Here is a 19268-nt window from a genome sequence, read left to right on the forward strand (position 1 = left end):
TTCGTCATTTGGGGGTTTGGTACCTCGTGGTGGAGTATATGCTGCTGATTTCAGTTATGACTATTCCAATAACTAGAGCTAAGAAGTGGTGATTTTCTATTTTGCAACTCATCTATCAAATATCGAATAGTATTTAATGGTTTTGAGTGAATTAACGACTGTTGTAAACATAATGTTTGCTCATAACTCTTAATTTGCATTTTTTTTCATTTCTGCATACACGGTACAATGCAAAGGGCGCTGGTCTGACAATCCAGTAATGTCGTATTTTCGAGCATTTTAAATATAAACTGCAAACGCACTGTTGAATCGAAAACAAAACATGAAAACGTATAGAAAAATGGTTAAGTGCACTTAGCACTAGCACTTTTAATTCTCTAAATTCTCTATCAATTAATTATCGGTCAAGAATGTCGATGTCTGATGCCATGTTGTCTGGTCAAATTTGTATGTTACAAAATTAACTAGACAACTTAGCGCCAAATATCGACATTTTGAGTATAAGACTTGCTCGCGATAAAAGCCGGACATATAATCTTTGGAAATGGAACAAATTTGTTTTTAGTTCAATCCAAGATGCATTTTTTCATTTATTTGTGCATTGTTAGTCATCTTAAAAAAACTACAGTTATTTAATTAGGCTGCATAAAAAACTACAAACTTTTGGGTTTACTCCAGCAATACGGTTGCAGGCTTCTCTGCAACCGATAAAGCTCCTTTTGCCCAAGATATTCAAAATTTTTCCATAGTCGTAGCATGTTGTTTATATTAAGAGCGTTTTCCCTTCTCGAGAGTTCAATACCGCTCGAAGGGTCGCAGTTAAGTGGATTCCCCTCTTTCGGTACAACTTGGACTCCATTCGCTTTATGTCATATACTATACATATTTAGCGTAGTGACAAAATGTCAAACAGACTAGAATAGCGAGGAAGAGCCATAGCTGCGTCGGAAGGGTGATACGGTAGTGATGAATCTTTGGCTTGCTTGATCACAGTTGAATATTACCTGCCAAATCAAATATTTTCTGGGAAACTTGCCTTTTTTCGTCCTGAAATGCTCCTCTACGCCGTTCCAGAACTGGAATAGTTTTGGCATCAAGCGAAAACGTCATAAGTGAATTCATGCCAAATGACGTTTTACCAAACAATTCAATGCCACGTTAATTACCCAAAAATTCTAAAATAATTAAAACTATGATAAAACATATCTTGATTCTATTATATCATTTTTGTGCTGGAAAGCACCACGTATTCATTTTTTATGAACTGCTCTTCTATTGCGATATTACTTACGGATCACAATAATCGATACTGATATTTGTCTTCAAATTGAAAATGTTTTATGCAAAATACACGATTACCATCCTAACTATCTTCCTATTTTCAGCTTACTGCCGGCATTCCACCGGAGCTGTACGACAAAGGGAACCGGCTGTCGCATTCCAGCGACACCAGCCAGACGGATACGATGACGTCCGTTACGAGCTCATCGCTTGATTCGGACGAGGTTGATCTGTCCGGTCTGGTGGAGTCAGTGGTCGATTCCGATGAGGATGATATTGCCGAAAGTATAGACGTAAGTATTGCTCTGGTTTTCTTCGGTTATCGAAGAATAATCCGTTTCGTTCTTGTATTTCCGCAGAGCATGAGCGTTCGAGATACCGTACGAGAGTGTTTGGAGAAAGATCCGAGTGATCGTACGGTGGATGATATTGAGATACTATTGGAGTTCACTCAAAAACTGAAGGCATTCACAAACATGACGTTTGCGGTGAGGCGGGCACTCTGTTCGGTGATGGTGTTCGCTGTTGTTGAAAAAGCCGGGACGATTGTCATGAATGATGGTGAGGAGTTGGACTCGTGGAGTGTGTTGATTAATGGGCATGTGGATATTGAGCATGCCAACGGAGAAATAGAATATCTGCATATAGGAGATAGTTTTGGAATCATGCCCACAATGGATAAGCTCTATCATCGGGGGATTATGCGTACCAAGTGCGATGACTGTCAGTTTGTGTGTATAACGCAAACGGATTACTATCGGATACAACATCAAGGAGAGGATAATATCAGAAAAATTGAAGATGATGGTCAAGTAGTGATGGTAACGGAGTTAAGAAATAGCACTGGAGAAAATGGATCCAGGAAAGGATATGTTGTCATCCGGGGTACAGTGGAAAGGTTAACACAACAGCTAGTAGAAGATACAACTCAAACGGATCCCAATTATGTGGAAGATTTTCTTCTGACGTTCCGGACGTTCATCAACGATCCGATCGACGTATCCAAGCAGTTATTAAAGTGGTTCAACGTAGATGGTTTGGACGATGGCAGTGAGCTGGTAGACGCAATACATCAGGCTTCGGCGAATGATATTTGCGATCGTGTAACAAGAGTAGTACTGCTGTGGGTTAATAATCATTTTACTGATTTCGATACCGATCCACAAATGATGGAATTTCTGGAGATTTTCGAGTCTGCTCTAGAGAAGAAAAATATGTTGGAACAGTTGAGGCTACTGCATGTTTACGCCCAGCACAACGCTAGAGAAAGAAACGTTACCTTAGCTAGAAGCTCGCGAGACGAGGATTTAAATTTTCAAATTTCGGGAGGAATTGGTGGAATTTTTGTCACCAGGGTCGAGCCAAAGACGAAAGCCTACGATGTGGGTCTGAAAAGAGGAGATCAAATACTGGAAGTTAATGGGCAGAACTTTGAACACATCACTTGTGCGCGAGCATTGGAGCTTCTAATGGGAACCACTCATCTGAGCATAACGGTTAAGAGTAATCTTTGGGCGTTCAAAGGGATGCTTTCGAGCGCCGACGGAGATTCCAGTAAGCTGAAGATAGACCTAAAGAAAGGCTTACGGGCGGATTTACTACAATCGCAAAAATCGTTAGATTTAGTTGATAAAGCAGGTTTGCTGCATACACCCCAGTTCCTTATGCCACTACCGGTGCGAGATGACTATGGAAGGAAGGATTCGGGCGCATCGACGCCATCTTCTTCTCACATGAATAACAACAAAGGGAGTTTTATGACCCTAGGCGGCAAGAAGCGGCTACAGAAGGCTCTGATTAAAATGAATCTGCTTCCGAAGAACATAGTCTTCCAGGACGATAACATCAACAACAACAGCAACAGTAACAATAATAGCAATTACGATAGCAGCGATCGATCTTCCGGAATCAGTGTGAATTTCTCCTCGCAAGCCTCATCTATATCGACTTCGTCAATAACGACCGCTGATTCGGACGAGACACCACCAACATCCACGTATCAAAGCAATCCCGATCTAAGGGAACATCCACAAACTCCCGCCAAGGCTCTATCAATAGAAGCAATCATTCCAAAAAGTGGCACCCTCTACTACGAGGAACTACGTGCCAGCGATTACCCTGAACACATTCTCAAAGTATATAAGTCGGATCAGACATGCAAGTACCTGCTAATTCACAAGGAGACTACCGCGCATGAAGTGGTAATGTTGGCCTTGCAAGAGTTTGGAATCCACGATCCTAGCTCGAATTTTTCACTTTGTGAAGTGAGCGTTGGCGAAGGTGGTATGATTAAGCAGAGGCGGCTGCCGGATCAGCTGCAAAACCTGGCCGAACGAATTGGATTAAGCTCGCGATATTATCTCAAAACTAATGGAATAACAGAAACATTAGTTCCCGATGACGTTGCACCGGAATTGATTCGGGAAAGTGTTGTTCACTTTCTACAATTGAATGCGAATGAATTGGCCATTCAGCTGACGTTGCAAGATTTCGCTATCTTTCGGCAAATTGAGTCTACTGAATACATTGATGATTTATTTACATTGAAGAGTCGTTACGGCAGGCCAATGCTGATGAAATTTTCCGAACTAGTCAATAGGGAAATGTTTTGGGTAGTCACGGAAGTGTGCAGTGAGCATAATATGATGCGCCGATGTAAAATTATCAAACAATTCATAAAAATCGCTCGACACTGCAAGGAGTGTAAAAATTTCAATAGCTTATTTGCGATCATCAGCGGTTTGGGTCATGCAGCGGTGTCGCGATTGCGACAAACCTGGGAAAAGCTGCCATCCAAATATCAAAAACTCTTCAATGACCTCCAGGAACTGATGGATCCCTCACGAAACATGTCGAAGTACCGACAGTTAATACAGACTGAACTCAATGCTCAGCATCCCGTCATTCCGTTTTACCCGGTTGTGAAAAAAGATCTCACATTCATTCACTTGGGTAATGATTCCAAAATCAATAATCTCATTAATTTTGAAAAATTGCGGATGATTTCTAAGGAAGTACGTACATTGCTCCAAATGTGCAACTCTCCCTATGATATCCTTACAATGCTGGAGTTGAAATGCCAACCGCCCAGTTCAGCTATGGTCGCGTTAAATCAAATGTCGGTACCTTCCAGCGGAAATTTAATGATGCCTCCACCTCCTGCTGTTCATAGTCAAACGGTTAAACGAAGGAAAAAATCCACAGCAGCTCCCAATCCCAAGAAAATGTTTGAAGAAGCTCAGATGGTTCGAAGAGTGAAGGCATATCTAAATAACATGAAAGTGACAACCGACGAAGACGAGCTTCATAAACTTTCACTTGAATGTGAACAGCAAGGAGGAACCACTCCGAATAACGTGCAGGTGAGAAAGAGATATCCATCTCCTACGTTATCCACAACTTCTAGTACTAGTTCGACTAGCGAGGGCAAGAAAGGCGCCCTTGGTCTTGGGATGAGTAGTCTTTCGATAGGCAGCTCTGGCAGCGGCAACAGTGGAGCACCAAAATTTGGTGCCGCATCCCCACAGGCAGTAAAAAAGTTACTTTCGCTTTCGGAACAAACCAAAACTCGACCACATCAACCACGACATCCATCGGTAGGCGCGGCACTGCCGTCCTCGCTGAACAATATTCACCACCATAATCAACTTGCTCTGCATAATAATTTGTCCCATTATCATCACGCTCATCATACACCGTATCATCATCACGCCGGAATCTCGATAAGTCCTTCGCACGTGTCCAGCGGCAGCCAGTGTTGTGTTGGTACTGGCACTGGCGGAGGACCTGGCTCAAGCATTGGAATGTCCCATCCGTATCCCAGTACTCATCCAAGCTATGCGGTTTCCAGTGGATTACATCTATCCAACATGCATCCCAATCCACCAAATTATAACACCACCATGTCGATGTATCCCAACGGACGGCCGGCGGTTATGTCCAGCCGACTGCTGGAGAGTTCCGTGGATTCCACTAGTCAACTTCCGCCGCCGATGGAACTACCACCGGAAAGTAGCTCATTTCGTAGTCCGCCGAACTATGGTAAGTTTTTATAGTTTGTATAGGTAAAAAACATCCTAAGTCTGAATCGTTTATACCCACAGCACAAGCAGCTCATCGACGTATCACTGGCAACAGCACAGTTTTATCGTCCTTTCCCACACCTCACCAAAATTTTGGGTCATCATCTCGCATAATCGCTGCCGTGGGCATATCTCCTATCACACCAAACTACGCTCCACCGGTAGCGAACTCATTATCACCAATGTACACCGCCAATCCCGGTCCTGGCGGTGGTGCAACCATCACCGGAGCCAACAGTAACCTTCCACCGGCCATTCCCGCTCGAATGCATGAATCGAGCGCAGTATCTCATGCGATTGAATCAGTTCAGTCTCCACCGGCACTGCCACCGAGCTTAGACTTATCAGTTGAAAGCAGCTCGGTGACGGTGATCAGCAATGCCGCCCCTGGTGAGTGGTTTTAGTTTTTTTTTTCTAAAGATGTAGACATTTTTTGGTTTAGTGTTAGCAAATGCATGATTGTCTAGCTCATAGAAATCCGATGCTTTTACCGAGATTCTCATTTAGTGTTGTGTTAATCTTTTGTGACTGACTGTCGATTGCCTGCTGCATTGTCGGATATGTTATACATATTCTAATTTCTTCGTTTTGTCACTCGTTATTAGCTATTAAGTCGTACACTTTGCTACATATTGTTATTACAATCGGTTGTTTAAAAATGCTCACAAAAATTTTATTATTTTTCAAAAATTGGGAAACTCATCAAAAGATTTCTCAGCAATATATTCTACGGTTTGAATAAAATTTGTTACCAAATGCATGGTCTTTATGTTAGCATGCTGAATGCCATCGGTATTACCATGAAGTTGACCAACGTTTCCAATGTGGTCTATTTTTTCCAGAGCTGGAAACCTCCGTGGATGATGACTGCGATTCAGTGGAGTGCGATGTCACTGAAACATTGTCCACCGACGTATAAATGCCAAATATCTTCGCGTAAGAAGCAAGTGATAATGCCAAAACTACTTGTTAACATTAATCCGTTGATGTATTGACAGTTCGAGTTAATTGTTGTCAGTTCCAATATGGGTGTTATCATGTGTTAACATATTAAGATTCACGCACCACATCTCTCACAATGCACTTATTTTCGAATCCAATACAAATCTATAAACAAGCAATGAAATTTCTAACATTTGAATCTGTTTCCAAAGACTGGCGATTAAGAAGTGCCCTTTCATACGAATGCATGCCAAGACTGATGACTAAACTAGATGGCAGTCGTCTAGGTACAATGATATCAAACATGAGATTTGAAATTTCTTTCATCACTTTGCTTTCTTGAATAGAGTTTTGTTAGGATTTTGGGACAATATTTTGTATTCTCACGAATTTTCTCTTCAGTAACATTGCTTACATTATTTTAAATATTTGTAAATAATTTTTAATTTGTTTTTATTTCTCTCCAAAATTTTTACTGGACTCATCAACTTGGAATCATGATTAATTTATTTATTTATCTTTTACCCTGACTGATTTGATTTTCACATTTTAGAATCCGAGTTTCCATTTTAATTTATTTTAAAACCCATCGCTCGATTTTGTTTGCCTTGGTTGCTGTTATTGACCGAACCAACTATCAATACAAATAATGATAATTCGTGACTTTAAGCGTGAAAGCAAAAATCGAATTGACATACACAATTGGATAAGTAAAGATTTTTTTTCCTACGTAACTGTATCAACATTCTTTCGAACAGTAGATTATATGATTCAGGATTTTTATGATTTGTATCGTATCAGGTATAGCTGTCAACTTAAAATAACAGAATTTTAGAGTTTTCCTAAACCAATCAATCGATCACCTTATACTACATCTTACCGAGCATGTTTCAAATCTACTCTTCTCAATGGGTTATTATTGTTGCCACAACACTGCAAAGTACTGTTTTTTCAAAATTCTACTTAGCTAGAAAATTCAAATAAACATTCTCACGTGCACTGAAACGGAATATTTCAAACTTTCACCCAATTCGGAGCAGAATAGCGAAAGAATAATTTATTATCATATTACAGTTGTCTATGTGAGTGTAAAAAAAAGAGCATGCCCATCATGCAAAATTAGATATTTGATGGACTCATAACATAAAACTTCGTTTGCGTTATGAAGTAAATTTGAAAAATTATTTTAATTTAAACTCAATGCCATGCTAATATACATACTGAAACATTCTCAAGGTTCTACATTTACACTGGGGTCTTTGTTTACGCGGTTTTTTATGCGGTTTCTTTTTACACGGATTTCCGAAGTTACGCGTTTTTTTACGCGGATTTTCGAAGTAACGCGGTTTTTACGCGAATTTCCGAAGTTACGCGGTTTTTTACGCGTATTTTGCGCGGTTTTCTTGTTTTGTCTTAGAAATGCATGAAACTTCGAAATCTGGTGTTATCCCAAATTTTTTTTAAGTCAACTCATTTCGATGCTTTTCAAAAAAAAATGTTCAGATTACACCTGGACGTTTCATGCATTTCTAAGATATTTGGCATAAAAAAAAGTTCTTTCATTTTGTTTTTTTTTCTACGCGAATTTCCGATGTTACGCTGTTTCAAATTCTCTCAATCCCAAAGTCAATTCTTACAAAACTTTTTTGGAGATTATTGATTTTTTCTTCAGTTTTGAGGTTTTTTTTACGCGGATTTCCGAACTTACGTGTTTTTCTACGCGGATTTCCGAGACTTCAGTGTACATCAGTTATTTATTGTGTTAATGGAAAGTTTGTCATCATAATAGTGAATCTAAGATACATTTTAAGTTTGATTTTTGACAAATTTGATAAGGTTGAAACGAAGAAACATTCAGTTGCATGAATTGCCGTAGTATGCAAGTGCTCAAGAGCGTCTACTAGGATGGCAAATTACTATCTCAAAATGACTTTCTTGAAGGTCATTGTTGTTATCTGTGGTTTTAGTGAACCAGATCCTGTCAGCTTAGAAAGAAATCAATCTTCAGTTCAGCTACGCCCTCGCACGGCATCACATTAAACATAAAATGTTAATTGTATGGGCTCGCAGTAGAGATGGTCGGGTAAGCATTTTTTCAAACCGGAACCCGACCCGCACCCGTTCGTAAAATAAAAAACTTTTACCCGTACCTGACTCGAACCCAAGATAAATTTTTTCTTCCAAACCCGAACCTGTCCCATATCCGAGAAAAAAAATAAAAATTTTCACCCGTTACCGACCCGAACCCGAAAAAAGTCCCGAAACCCGAAAAAAATGAAATCCGACTAAATCTTTTAACCCGAACCCGACCTGTACCCGTTGAAAATCGGCACCCGAACCCGAGAAACATATTTTTTTCTGTACCCGAAGCCGGGTACCCGGGTTTCGTGTAAAAATACCCGAAAACTGACCATCTCTAGTGCGCTCTCTCTTTCCCCTCTTCTTATGTACGAGATTCGATGCGGACTGACCTGAGAGCGCCATGTTCGCATAAAAGTATTTCGCTTACGATTTGTTCGTGAAATGTGAAAGCTGGATATCTTTACAATATGATGTCTTTGAGTGAACCCAATATTGCTCTCAGACAGGAAGCAGTATTCATGAAACCTGAGCAAAAACCACGCTATAACGATCTATCATACACACCTCATCAATTTTCACGTTTACTTCCTAATTAAATGAAAGCGAAAATAAACAAAGAGAACCTGTCATTGGCTTTTAGGCCCATTCAACAGGTTGACGTCGAATTGATTTAACATGTGTTTTATGTATGCTGTCAAAATTTGATATCGGCAAATAAAATTGTATGCAACGTTGCCAGGTGTACCGATTTCTTGGTATTTATACCGTTTTTTACCTCTATACCGCAATACACATATCAGCTGTTTTTCAAAGAACGACGAATCTTACAAAAGTGAACAAATCGAGTTTCTCTCTCCTACCAATAAATGCTTCAAAATCCTACAATTTTGTCTAAAAACTTGTATTCTACAAAAATCTCAATCTTCGTAATACAAAGAACTATAAAGGGCGAAACTGTCATTCCATTTGTTTACGCAAGTTTCGCCCTCCGTGTTCCATGCCAACAAATAGGGCGATATTTCAATTGCTTGAAAGGAAGGGCAAAACTGTTTGTTTTTGTTATTTTAAGTGGTTTCCGAACTGTTTACTACTGGAAATAGTACATGAAACGAGAAATTTGCCCGCAGATTCATCGTAGTCGTTGAAACCGGCCAATTTCACGAAATACGCGCAAGGGCGTATCTTTATAATTCACACAGGAAGCATAAAAGTAAACAAATCGAAAAAAGGCGAAACTCTTTTTATGTTGATTTATTCGGTAGATATAGAAGAAAAGTAAAATCGGCATGTCTTTTGAAAATTAACTAACAATTCATCGGCTAATCATAAATCGATCTGAGAATATACGATAATTTATAAATACGATTTGAAACCAAAGCCGAAAAATTCGTCGTTGTTTTTCTCCATTTGCTGTCAATGTTAGATTCGCCGTTCTATGAAAAACAGCTGATATGTTCTCTTAAAATACCGATTATTCATTATTGATACAGATAACTATCGATTTTCGGTTTGGGCTTGGATAAGATAAGCATGAGAAAAAGTTGTCGTAAGACATTTTTATTTTTGCTCACTATACTGAGCTCCGGTGACATTTTCCTAGTACTTATGTAGCAGATATTCTGATACAGATTGGTGCAGATAGATTTTTTCGCCGGATACAGATTTTTTAAAAATGATCTGACAACGCTGATTGTACATTCCATCATCATTCGATATTCATTCAGTTTATATCCTTAGGTTATCTTATGTTCGTGTAAAACAAACCGGGGAACAACTTGAATATTCTCTGAGTTCCGGGTAACCTCATAGGAATTAAAGGTGTAGCATGTGAAACTCTTGTTTATTCTACAAATGGATCATTAATTAAAAATGCAATTTGTAATTCTATTAAGAATCGTGCATTCGTTTCGTGTTTTCATGGAAACAAAGGAACATAAATTTAATCATTGGCGAATCATGTAAGATGACATTCACAGCTCGTGTAAAAAAGTTCATAGCTTTTGTAAAAAGTGCGGTATTGGATACTTTGTTTTACATTCATTTTCACTATAAATGAATTTTCTATCTTAAACTTTTTCTTGTCCATTACTGTTTTTTTGGACAACTTGTTGTATGTTCGAGCCCCGACCTGGATTATTCTGCACGCTATGAATAGGCTGCGAAGTCTGTTGAACCAGAAGGTTCAATTCCACAGGAAGGAATGTAATACCAAAACTTTGCTTTGGATTCACGGATGAACTTAGTCACTTTTTACTTTAAATTAGGTCGGTGGACGGAACTCCGAAATTGGATGAAAAATGTACTCAACCTTGGGTAATGTTCCGGTTTCGTGTACTTCTTTCTTCTACATATTGGATGCAACTGTCTGTTCCTTCCGAAACTGAAGTATTGAAGATAAAATTTCTAAAACTACTATAAATGACTGCATCCTCAAACTTACTCTCATATCATGTATAGAAACGCATGTTACCCTAAAATCCTAAAACATAAATTAATGAAGATTTTTATACACAAAAACATGCTGTCATCGAAATGCCAACAATGCCATCTTTAATAGTTACAGTAGAATAAAACGACAGAAGCTGAAACTCGAATTTTTTTGATTAAGCGGGACGTCATGAATGAACTTTCTCGTCCAATTTTGGATAAATGTCATGATATATGGTTACGAAAGATATTTGTTTAGATCATTCAATAACATTCAACGGTTGAGGCATCTGCCAATGAAAAATGGAACTAAGAAAAGTATTTATTTAAGGGTTTGGTACCACGTGGGTACCAGATTTGTGCTAAGTACACATAACTATTTTCATATATTACTTTTCGCTTTCAGCTCATCAGTGCGTCAGCAGTTTATGTTGAACTGCTAACGCCATCTAACGGTTCAACATAAACCGCTGAGCAGACGTAAAGTTAATGCTATTTACATATACACTTATCACACCGAAGTGCTATGTCTTTACTGACGTGCCGAAAGAAACGAAACTAAGTGACGACGTTCTGGCCGTCAACAGATAGTAGTTATTTAAGGGTTTGGTACTACGTAGGTACCGAATTTGTGCTAAGCACACATAACTATTTTCATTATTTACGTTTCGCTTTCAGCTCAGCGGCTTATGTTGAACCGTTAGGTAAAACTGCTGACGCACTGATAAGCTGAAAGCGCAAGCGAAACGTAAAAAATGAAACCAGTGTAATGTTGAAATCGAGTACCATTTATTTGAGATACTTTACTTGTTATGTCCGGGCATTCGAAAAACGGAATTGAACCAAGTATAATGCTTCATTCTAAATCAACTTTAGTTTTCCAATAATGAATTAAGGTTGACAGGAGCAAAAACGTTTTTCTTTCACTTCTGCGATTATTATTCAAATGAATTTATCTGTTTTTATCCGAAATAAAAACATGAAAGGATTGGAAATTCTCGTACCGATTTAACAGCTTTTGTTGAAAGTATCATTTCCAAACTAGCAGCGCTTCTGCATTTCATTTCAATGTCAATGTGCAAATTGTAGTTAGAAAATGGTTGGAAATTCATCTCTGCTAATAAAAGTCATTTTCATTGACTCAAAATAGACGAAAATGACAAGAAACTAATGTCACTCTCAGTTTCGCTTGCAAACTGTGAGAACGAAATTCACGTCCAGTCAGTGACATAAGCGGAACAGTAGTTTCAAAATTGTGTTCTTTCTTTCATTTGCCCTTTCAGTCATTTGCTGTTTTCAGTGAAAATTCCATTGTATGCAGTGTCGGTATTCAACCGAAGCTTTGAGAATCGAAAATGACAGAAAAAGTTTTCTCAATAACTTTTACCTGTTTATGTACGAATTTGTAGTAGTATTAGTTTCCAAAGAGGTTCTGGGATGTAATTACTTCGATTTGTTATATTTTAGGCATTCTATATAGCCAAGCGTCACAGATTTTCAATACATCGACACTTTTTGTCCCTCCAAAAGATTTATTGAAGTGGCCATGGTCTCCCAATATTTTGGCGACTGGAATAGATATTTGAAAATTTTCTAGAAATATCTTATGATATAACACTTTTTTTCTGTTATCCCCGTAGTTCGTCTTCGTGTTCGTTCATATTTCTTAACTAAGTTACTTGGTTGCTTTTTATTTACTCTAACCTCTCAGTTCCTTTTATGAAAAGGTGTTATATATTGCAAAGTTTAATGATCTGTAGTAATAATTTTTTGTGCCCCCTCAATATTTCATGGAACTTGCGCCCCTGCCAGTAATTATTAGAAAACGACGCTTCTTTATTTGTAGTCACACAATATTTTTTCGACAGCAAACAGTTTGTGTTTCCATACACTCGTTACGTAATTCAGCGCGATTTTGAAAAGTTTTACTCAAAACCAACTGAAAGACAGCATTATTCGTGTGTTCCAATTGTTTTTTTTTTTCAATTAGTTTGAATCCAATACATTTATGCAATCAATGTAACTGTTTTGTGACATACAAATAGTAACAGTATGTTAAATAGGAACGTGTCCAACATTCTGAGGTAAAGCGCTTTAAATTTAACAGTGAGTTCAATCACAATCACCAGCATAAATTATTGCTTGGCATCTGCGAGGCATTCTTTCCATTAAATTTTCAACTGAGTTTCTGCTTGATGTAGGTCAGAAGTTTTTGATAGGATTTGCCTCAGGCGATTGCGAAGGCCAATCAAGTGTCACAATGCATTTTTCCCGTTCCCATTCAATACAGAGCCGGATCGGGTGTTTCGGATCATTATCTTCCTGCAAGATCCACAGATGTTCCCGAATTGCAGTGTGTGATAACCCGAGAACTTTTTGTTTCAATTTCGCTTGTCAGGATTATGCGAAAATAGAGCCACGATTCGTTCATGTTTGGTCTTTAGGGCCTGTGCAAAAGAACACCACCTCAAAGCGCTTTGCATAAATGGCACTCATCACGATTTAAGTGTTTTCCCGACGGAAGATTGACTTTGACTGATTTTTTCTCAAACGCCAAAGACTCTATCCTTAAAAAAAACTCAGTCGATATCACCTACCGATCGTTGGCTATGATGGACACGCTCTTACTTAACTCTAAATAAATCGTCGCAGGAATACACAGATCTAAAAAGCACAGAGATATATTCGTGATAGCATCCTAGAGCGTAATAATGCCTATAGTGGACCCTCGAAACATAAGTAAAACTCTCACGATGTTTTGTGTGCATCAGATAAAAAATGTACAATGCTGAAAAACTTGCTAAATATCGAGTTTTTTCATCGTCACAGCTAATCTTATTTTCTTGACAATTCAGTGGTACTGTAACAACTTGGTTCAACATAAGATAAAATCTATGAAAACAATACTACTCAACTGTCAAGGATAAACTCGAGCTTATTTTGAAATTCACGAGAAAACTCCTAATAATAATGTCTAAGTACAAGAATGCATCTGAAATAACTAGTTCTATTATGTGTTGCCAACAATTTTATTTCAAACTGTCCAATTAATCTATGAACAGCATTCCGGTGACATACCAAACATCCACAAAGCAGACTCACGCCTGAATTTAACAATATATTCTACTAGGATCTCCGAACAAGTTAGTGTAACTCAAATTAATATCAAATACAATGCACTAATGGCAACTATAACTGAAATATTTGTGTCTGACACATCTCAATGGACCATATAGTAGATGAAGCTATGTAATCAAAATAGTTAAACGATCCTAATCAAAGTGTACCAAATAAAATGTAACGCAGGAATTCTCAACAGAAAAAAAACAAAAGAACAGAAAGAAGTAAAAATAATGAAAATAGATGTTTTAAAGCATATGCGGCCATTCAGATGATCATATTTACATGTTTCGCACATCAAATTTATAAAAGACACTCATTTCATATATGATGAAAAAATTCGAGCTATATATATTTAAATACACTGAACAAACCAATATAAATGAGCTATACTGTTGTTAAGAGGTCTTTATGTCTGTGAGATAAAACTGAAATAAAACAAAATATATCTATTTATGACATATTTATCGCAATGTTGCTCTTAGTCTCTTTTTTTCAATGAAACATTATTATGTCAACTTTCCCTATTATGTTTAATATGGCGAAATCACCCAGCAATGAGACATCAATCTAATAATTTACTATTAAATCTAAGGTTATACGCATGCTTCGATAATATGCATTTCATTTTTGAATGAATGAAACTATTTTCTCAACCGTAGATTCATGTCAAGGGTCGTATGGTCTCATAGTCTGCTGATGAATTTTACCCCGATCCGACTGAAGATTAGTAATGGATCAACATCATTTGAGTCAATTTCGGATTTAGATTGACGGATTTGAAACCGGTTTTCACTCAACTGAGGACAAACCTTTATTTTAGAGAAATATGCTATTCGAATTATTTGACATGGTTTCAAAAGAATTTTCCCCTATAACTACTCATCAAGCGGCGCATTGTGAAATTCAATTGTTTTTAATAAAATCAAAAACAATTGAATTTCACAAAAAAAAATGTTGGAAATTTTATTCTGAGAAAATTTGTCCAAGAGATTACTTTTCTAGTTCTTCAAACGATCGAGTTTCACTAATTTTGCGGAGTAAAAGTAGAGTGATTCTTAAAAAAAAAATTTTCTGTTCTAGCTTTTTTGTGTGCAGTTCCACGAGAAAGATATCTTCGGGGAAGTTGTCATGCTAACTACTGCATTCAATTTATGGAATTTTTTTTGTTTTCGATTATAGAGGTTTTAACCTTAAGGTCATTCACCTCTTCGGGCCAGAAAAGCTTTGCGGGGCTGGGGATCGAACCCAAGTGGGCTGCGTGAAAGGCATCGACTAACCAATCACGCTATACCCGTCCGCCCGGAAATTTTATTCTCTCAGTAATAAAATGCTGATGTGAATTGTTCTGCTTTTTTATTTTTGATTTAAGCTGTTTTGTCAAAATTTTTCACTCATGATATGAAAAGATGAAATATTTCGAACAATCTGTTTTATAGGACATTATGGCAAGCAACCGACAGTCAACATAAAGGATTTAATCTAACCAACTTCTATTAGCGATACTTACCATAGTTACCACTGTTAAACCTCGAAAAACATACCAACTAACACGATACTTTGATTGTAGTTCTGTAGTGTGGAGTAAGTGAGAGTAAAACAACCTTCCGAAAATACGCATCCTGAGGTGCTGGTAAACTACCAAGACTGCTACTACCATCGTTTCTACTACAACTACTACCGCTATGTACTACTATTCACTATCGCCTTGTGGCTACTGGATCCATCAGCGTCGAACCCACCGAACCGACTGAGACTCCGTTCGCGGTTACCCATCATAGCTAGCTTAGTAGTAAACAGTTGCCAAAAAGTGCCTTCTCAAAAATAATCGACCAAACTTCGACGCCAAATTGCAGCTAATCAGAGCGTAGTGTAACCGCAGTTAGTGCGTAGCAAAATCTTATTGTAGTCGTCTGTAATCTTTTCCATTCCCAAGAAAATCGTCGTCCTGGGACACGACTAAGCGGTGATAGAAGAGTGTAACTGATGTTATTGTATGCTTATTTCGAACATTTTTTTACAGCGAGACCACCTTCCTATACTCAGTACGTTCCGCAGTCGTTTCACAATCATATGTCTAGACCACGAGGACCGAGATTTTAGTGCAGCGGGTATCAGAGTATGTTGTCCTGTTTGTATTTCTGTGCATATATTTTAACAAATTTCTATGTGTGAGCCAAGTTTAGACAATTTAGGGTATTGTTCGATCGTTTTAGTAATGGTAAGTGTAAAAAGTGTTATAAATAGTATGTATGCAAAAAATAAAGCAACCTCACGTTTTCGGAAACTAAGCAAGGGTCGTCCACACCTTACAGGATAAAGGTGGAATGCTGCAAACCAATAGTCGTATATGTAATGTGTAAAACATACTCATTACTTAGTGATACAAGCATATCGTAGGGAGGTGTATATTCTGGACAATCGATGAATCTGTAGTTGGGTTATGTTTTTCTATGGAGAACGAATAATCAAATAAATATACCGGTATTTACATTAGAAACGCTAGAACTTTCATGTATATATTTGAAAGAGTAAATTGCTGCAGTTGTACTGGATGTGTGTTTTTTTACCATCACATTTACTGTTCTTGTATTCGACATGTTTATGTATCATATATACTGATTTTTTAAGTTCTTCTTGTACCTTATGTTTCCCAAATTGATAGATCTATTATAAAGTGATTATCAGAACCGTGCATTGTGCCGTCTTTTCAAGAAACGGATTCCTCCAACAGTTTCCTTTTAAATTACATCCTTGTAAACGTTTGCAATCGAAATTAAATAAAAAAGACAAATCATTTTTGTCTTACGCTTCATTTCAGCGAATGACATGTTGCCGAAAATGTCATTTAGTTGAATAATATAATTGTCGTTATATAGTATTGCAATTGATTTAAAACAAAGAAATATGAATGATTTTCATTCTCATTTTGTCAAATTGAACATCTTTTCTGTTTTTTTCACAGGAAAATATACTCTTTCGATTGAACTTTCAATATTAATTCTAACTGATTGACCTCATTAACTACAAACCATTTATTCGCATTTATCGCAAATTTTTGCGATACTTTTCCGTAAATTGAGTTTAAGTGGGAAAATCACTAATATGGATTCGAGACATCGTTTTTGTTTGTATCCTGTCCGACCTAGTTGCTGCTCGTTCGAACTTAACTAAGACAATGAAACCTAGCTTTGAAAATACCGAGCAAACAAGCTGATAACAGGTTTGAATGCAAGAGACCGCCGTTTCAAACTTTTACGATTTCAGACGGGGAACATTAAGATATAAAATCCGTTTATGAAGACCAAAGCCAATAGTCAAAATGTCGGGAAAAAACTGTCGTTCTTATTAAAGACACCGGTAGAGTCGAATATAACATTCGGCTCTAAGAAGCAATACCACAGAAAACATAGTTGGAAAATTTTTAAGTTAGTCGTTAATTAAGATTAGGAAATACCCTTGGCATCTTAGAGCTTAAGCAGTGTGCCTAAAAATATATATTATACTATTGAATAAAAAAAAATAGTTGGAAAATTGTTCAATACTGCTGTTATAGCCACGTGAAAACTCCAAGCGAATACACCTATTTTCATCTTACCCTTAAGGTCGTATATGAAGTCGTCATTGTAGAAACTTGAAAAAATATAGGTGTTAATATCGTAATTGGTATTGATTCAAGATAATGACAAATGAAAGATGATACTGTTTACACCCATTTGGTAGTGTTCAATAAAAAAAACCTAAATATGTTTTTTTTAGGTCGGTTCATGGTTTTCAGAAATTCACAAGAAAACTTATTCACTTTATTAACTACTAAGCATCAATGAATTTTCTTCGGTGTATGATTGCGGTATTTCTCGTTAAACGATCTAACTAAAGCAAAGAAGCCTAGCTTTCAACAGACTTCGTAGCTGATTCATTACGTTCAGAATCATTGCATGAATAGTACTACAATCCTACTGACACTAAGGATCCTTCTAGGCCAAGGCTCAAACATACGAAAATTGGCTTGTAAGACCAGCGCCTTATGCATATTAATATGTATTTATTTTACGTATCGCCTTCAGTTCATCAGTGCGTTAGCAGATTATGTTGAGCTGCTAATACCACCTCTTGGATCAACATAATCCACTAAGGAGACGTAAAGTATCTGCTATTTACAAATCTTTTAATTGCACTGGAATGCAATGCCCATCAAAGTAACAATATGACTCGTGACAGGATCTCACTCGATCACCATCAATCGAACAACAACATCTAAACAATACTACAATAATCGAAGAAGATGGTACTCAAAGGAAAATTCTTATTTCTCGGTTGATTTTTCTAAAAGGCCGTAAGAGTAAGTGACAGTTTATATTTATTTACTTACTCTTCTATTAATTACCGAGCGGTTTCCGCGTTTATCACTCAACTTTTTGTATAAAATGGTACCGGGAACCTTCGATATTCAAACAGAATTGTAAAATCCAAGAAAACCTTTATAATCAAAGATAAACTCTCACTTGCTCATACAACCATTTGAAAAATCAACCGAGATTTTCTCTTAGACCCTCAACTGGCAATCGACTATTAGAATATTCCTTCCTTTTATTCTTCTTTTTCCTTCTGATTGGCGTCACCTCACTTGAGATGACGCCGATTGATGGCACAGCAACTTAGGCTATACTGCTAGTTAATTTTCGTTTATAGTCCAATAGACTTTCTTTTCACTGGACTACAAGCGAAAATCTCGCTGTATGGTTATGTCGAGTCGTCGAAGTACGGATAAAAATTCTTTCTTTCTCGCGAAATACTTGAATTTTCCCCGCACTAACACATGATTCAACGTGCTCACCCTGCTCGGCCATCCATGGAAGTTGATCATCAATGTCAACTTTCCCTCTCTGAGCAGCCTAGATAGCCGTGTAGTGTCGGTAGCGGTTTCCCAACTGGCTAAGAATAACGCTACGGTCCACCTGTACCGATGGTATAAGTCCACCAAACAGGTAAGCCGTGTGGCATCCGGCGGAATTATTTTTTACCAAGAATTGATCCACTGGTTTCCTGTTCCATGTCGTAAAAGGCCACAAAAATAGGAACTCCTAAGTCAAGGTGTATTTCCGTACCGATGGCTGCAGGAGGTTAAACATTGCAGTCGTGAACGGAATATCTTGGGTTTTTCCCTTACTGGATACACGCAATGCTTAGCAATCAACTTCTTTGATCATCGCTTCGGCAGGCCAGAGATTAGAAAGCTGAGTGTCTGTGGGTGTCCTCAAGGTGGTGTACTATCCCCACTTTTATGGAACCTAGTCGCTGATAGTTTGTTAAGGAAACTTAATAACCTTGGAT

The 19268-nt window shown here is 37.7% G+C and overlaps 1 protein-coding gene across 8 annotated transcripts in view; it reads left to right on the forward strand.

The window, feature by feature from the left end:
- LOC131428548 (rap guanine nucleotide exchange factor 2) overlaps positions 1-19240 on the forward strand; it is a 51965-nt gene extending 32725 nt beyond the window's left edge. For 5 of the 8 annotated variants that reach the window (XM_058592576.1, XM_058592577.1, XM_058592575.1 and 2 more), the window contains 4 exons: positions 1386-1574; positions 1641-5322; positions 5385-5753; positions 15958-19240. In XM_058592576.1, coding sequence (XP_058448559.1) covers positions 1386-1574; positions 1641-5322; positions 5385-5753; positions 15958-16037 — 4320 coding nt within the window. In that variant the 3' untranslated portion in view covers positions 16038-19240. The other 3 variants (XR_009229394.1, XM_058592581.1, XM_058592580.1) reach the window with 3 other exon arrangements.
- The last annotated feature ends 28 nt before the right edge of the window (positions 19241-19268 follow it).

Source organism: Malaya genurostris, chromosome 2 (assembly GCF_030247185.1).
Source record: "Malaya genurostris strain Urasoe2022 chromosome 2, Malgen_1.1, whole genome shotgun sequence".
Lineage (NCBI taxonomy): Eukaryota > Metazoa > Arthropoda > Insecta > Diptera > Culicidae > Malaya > Malaya genurostris.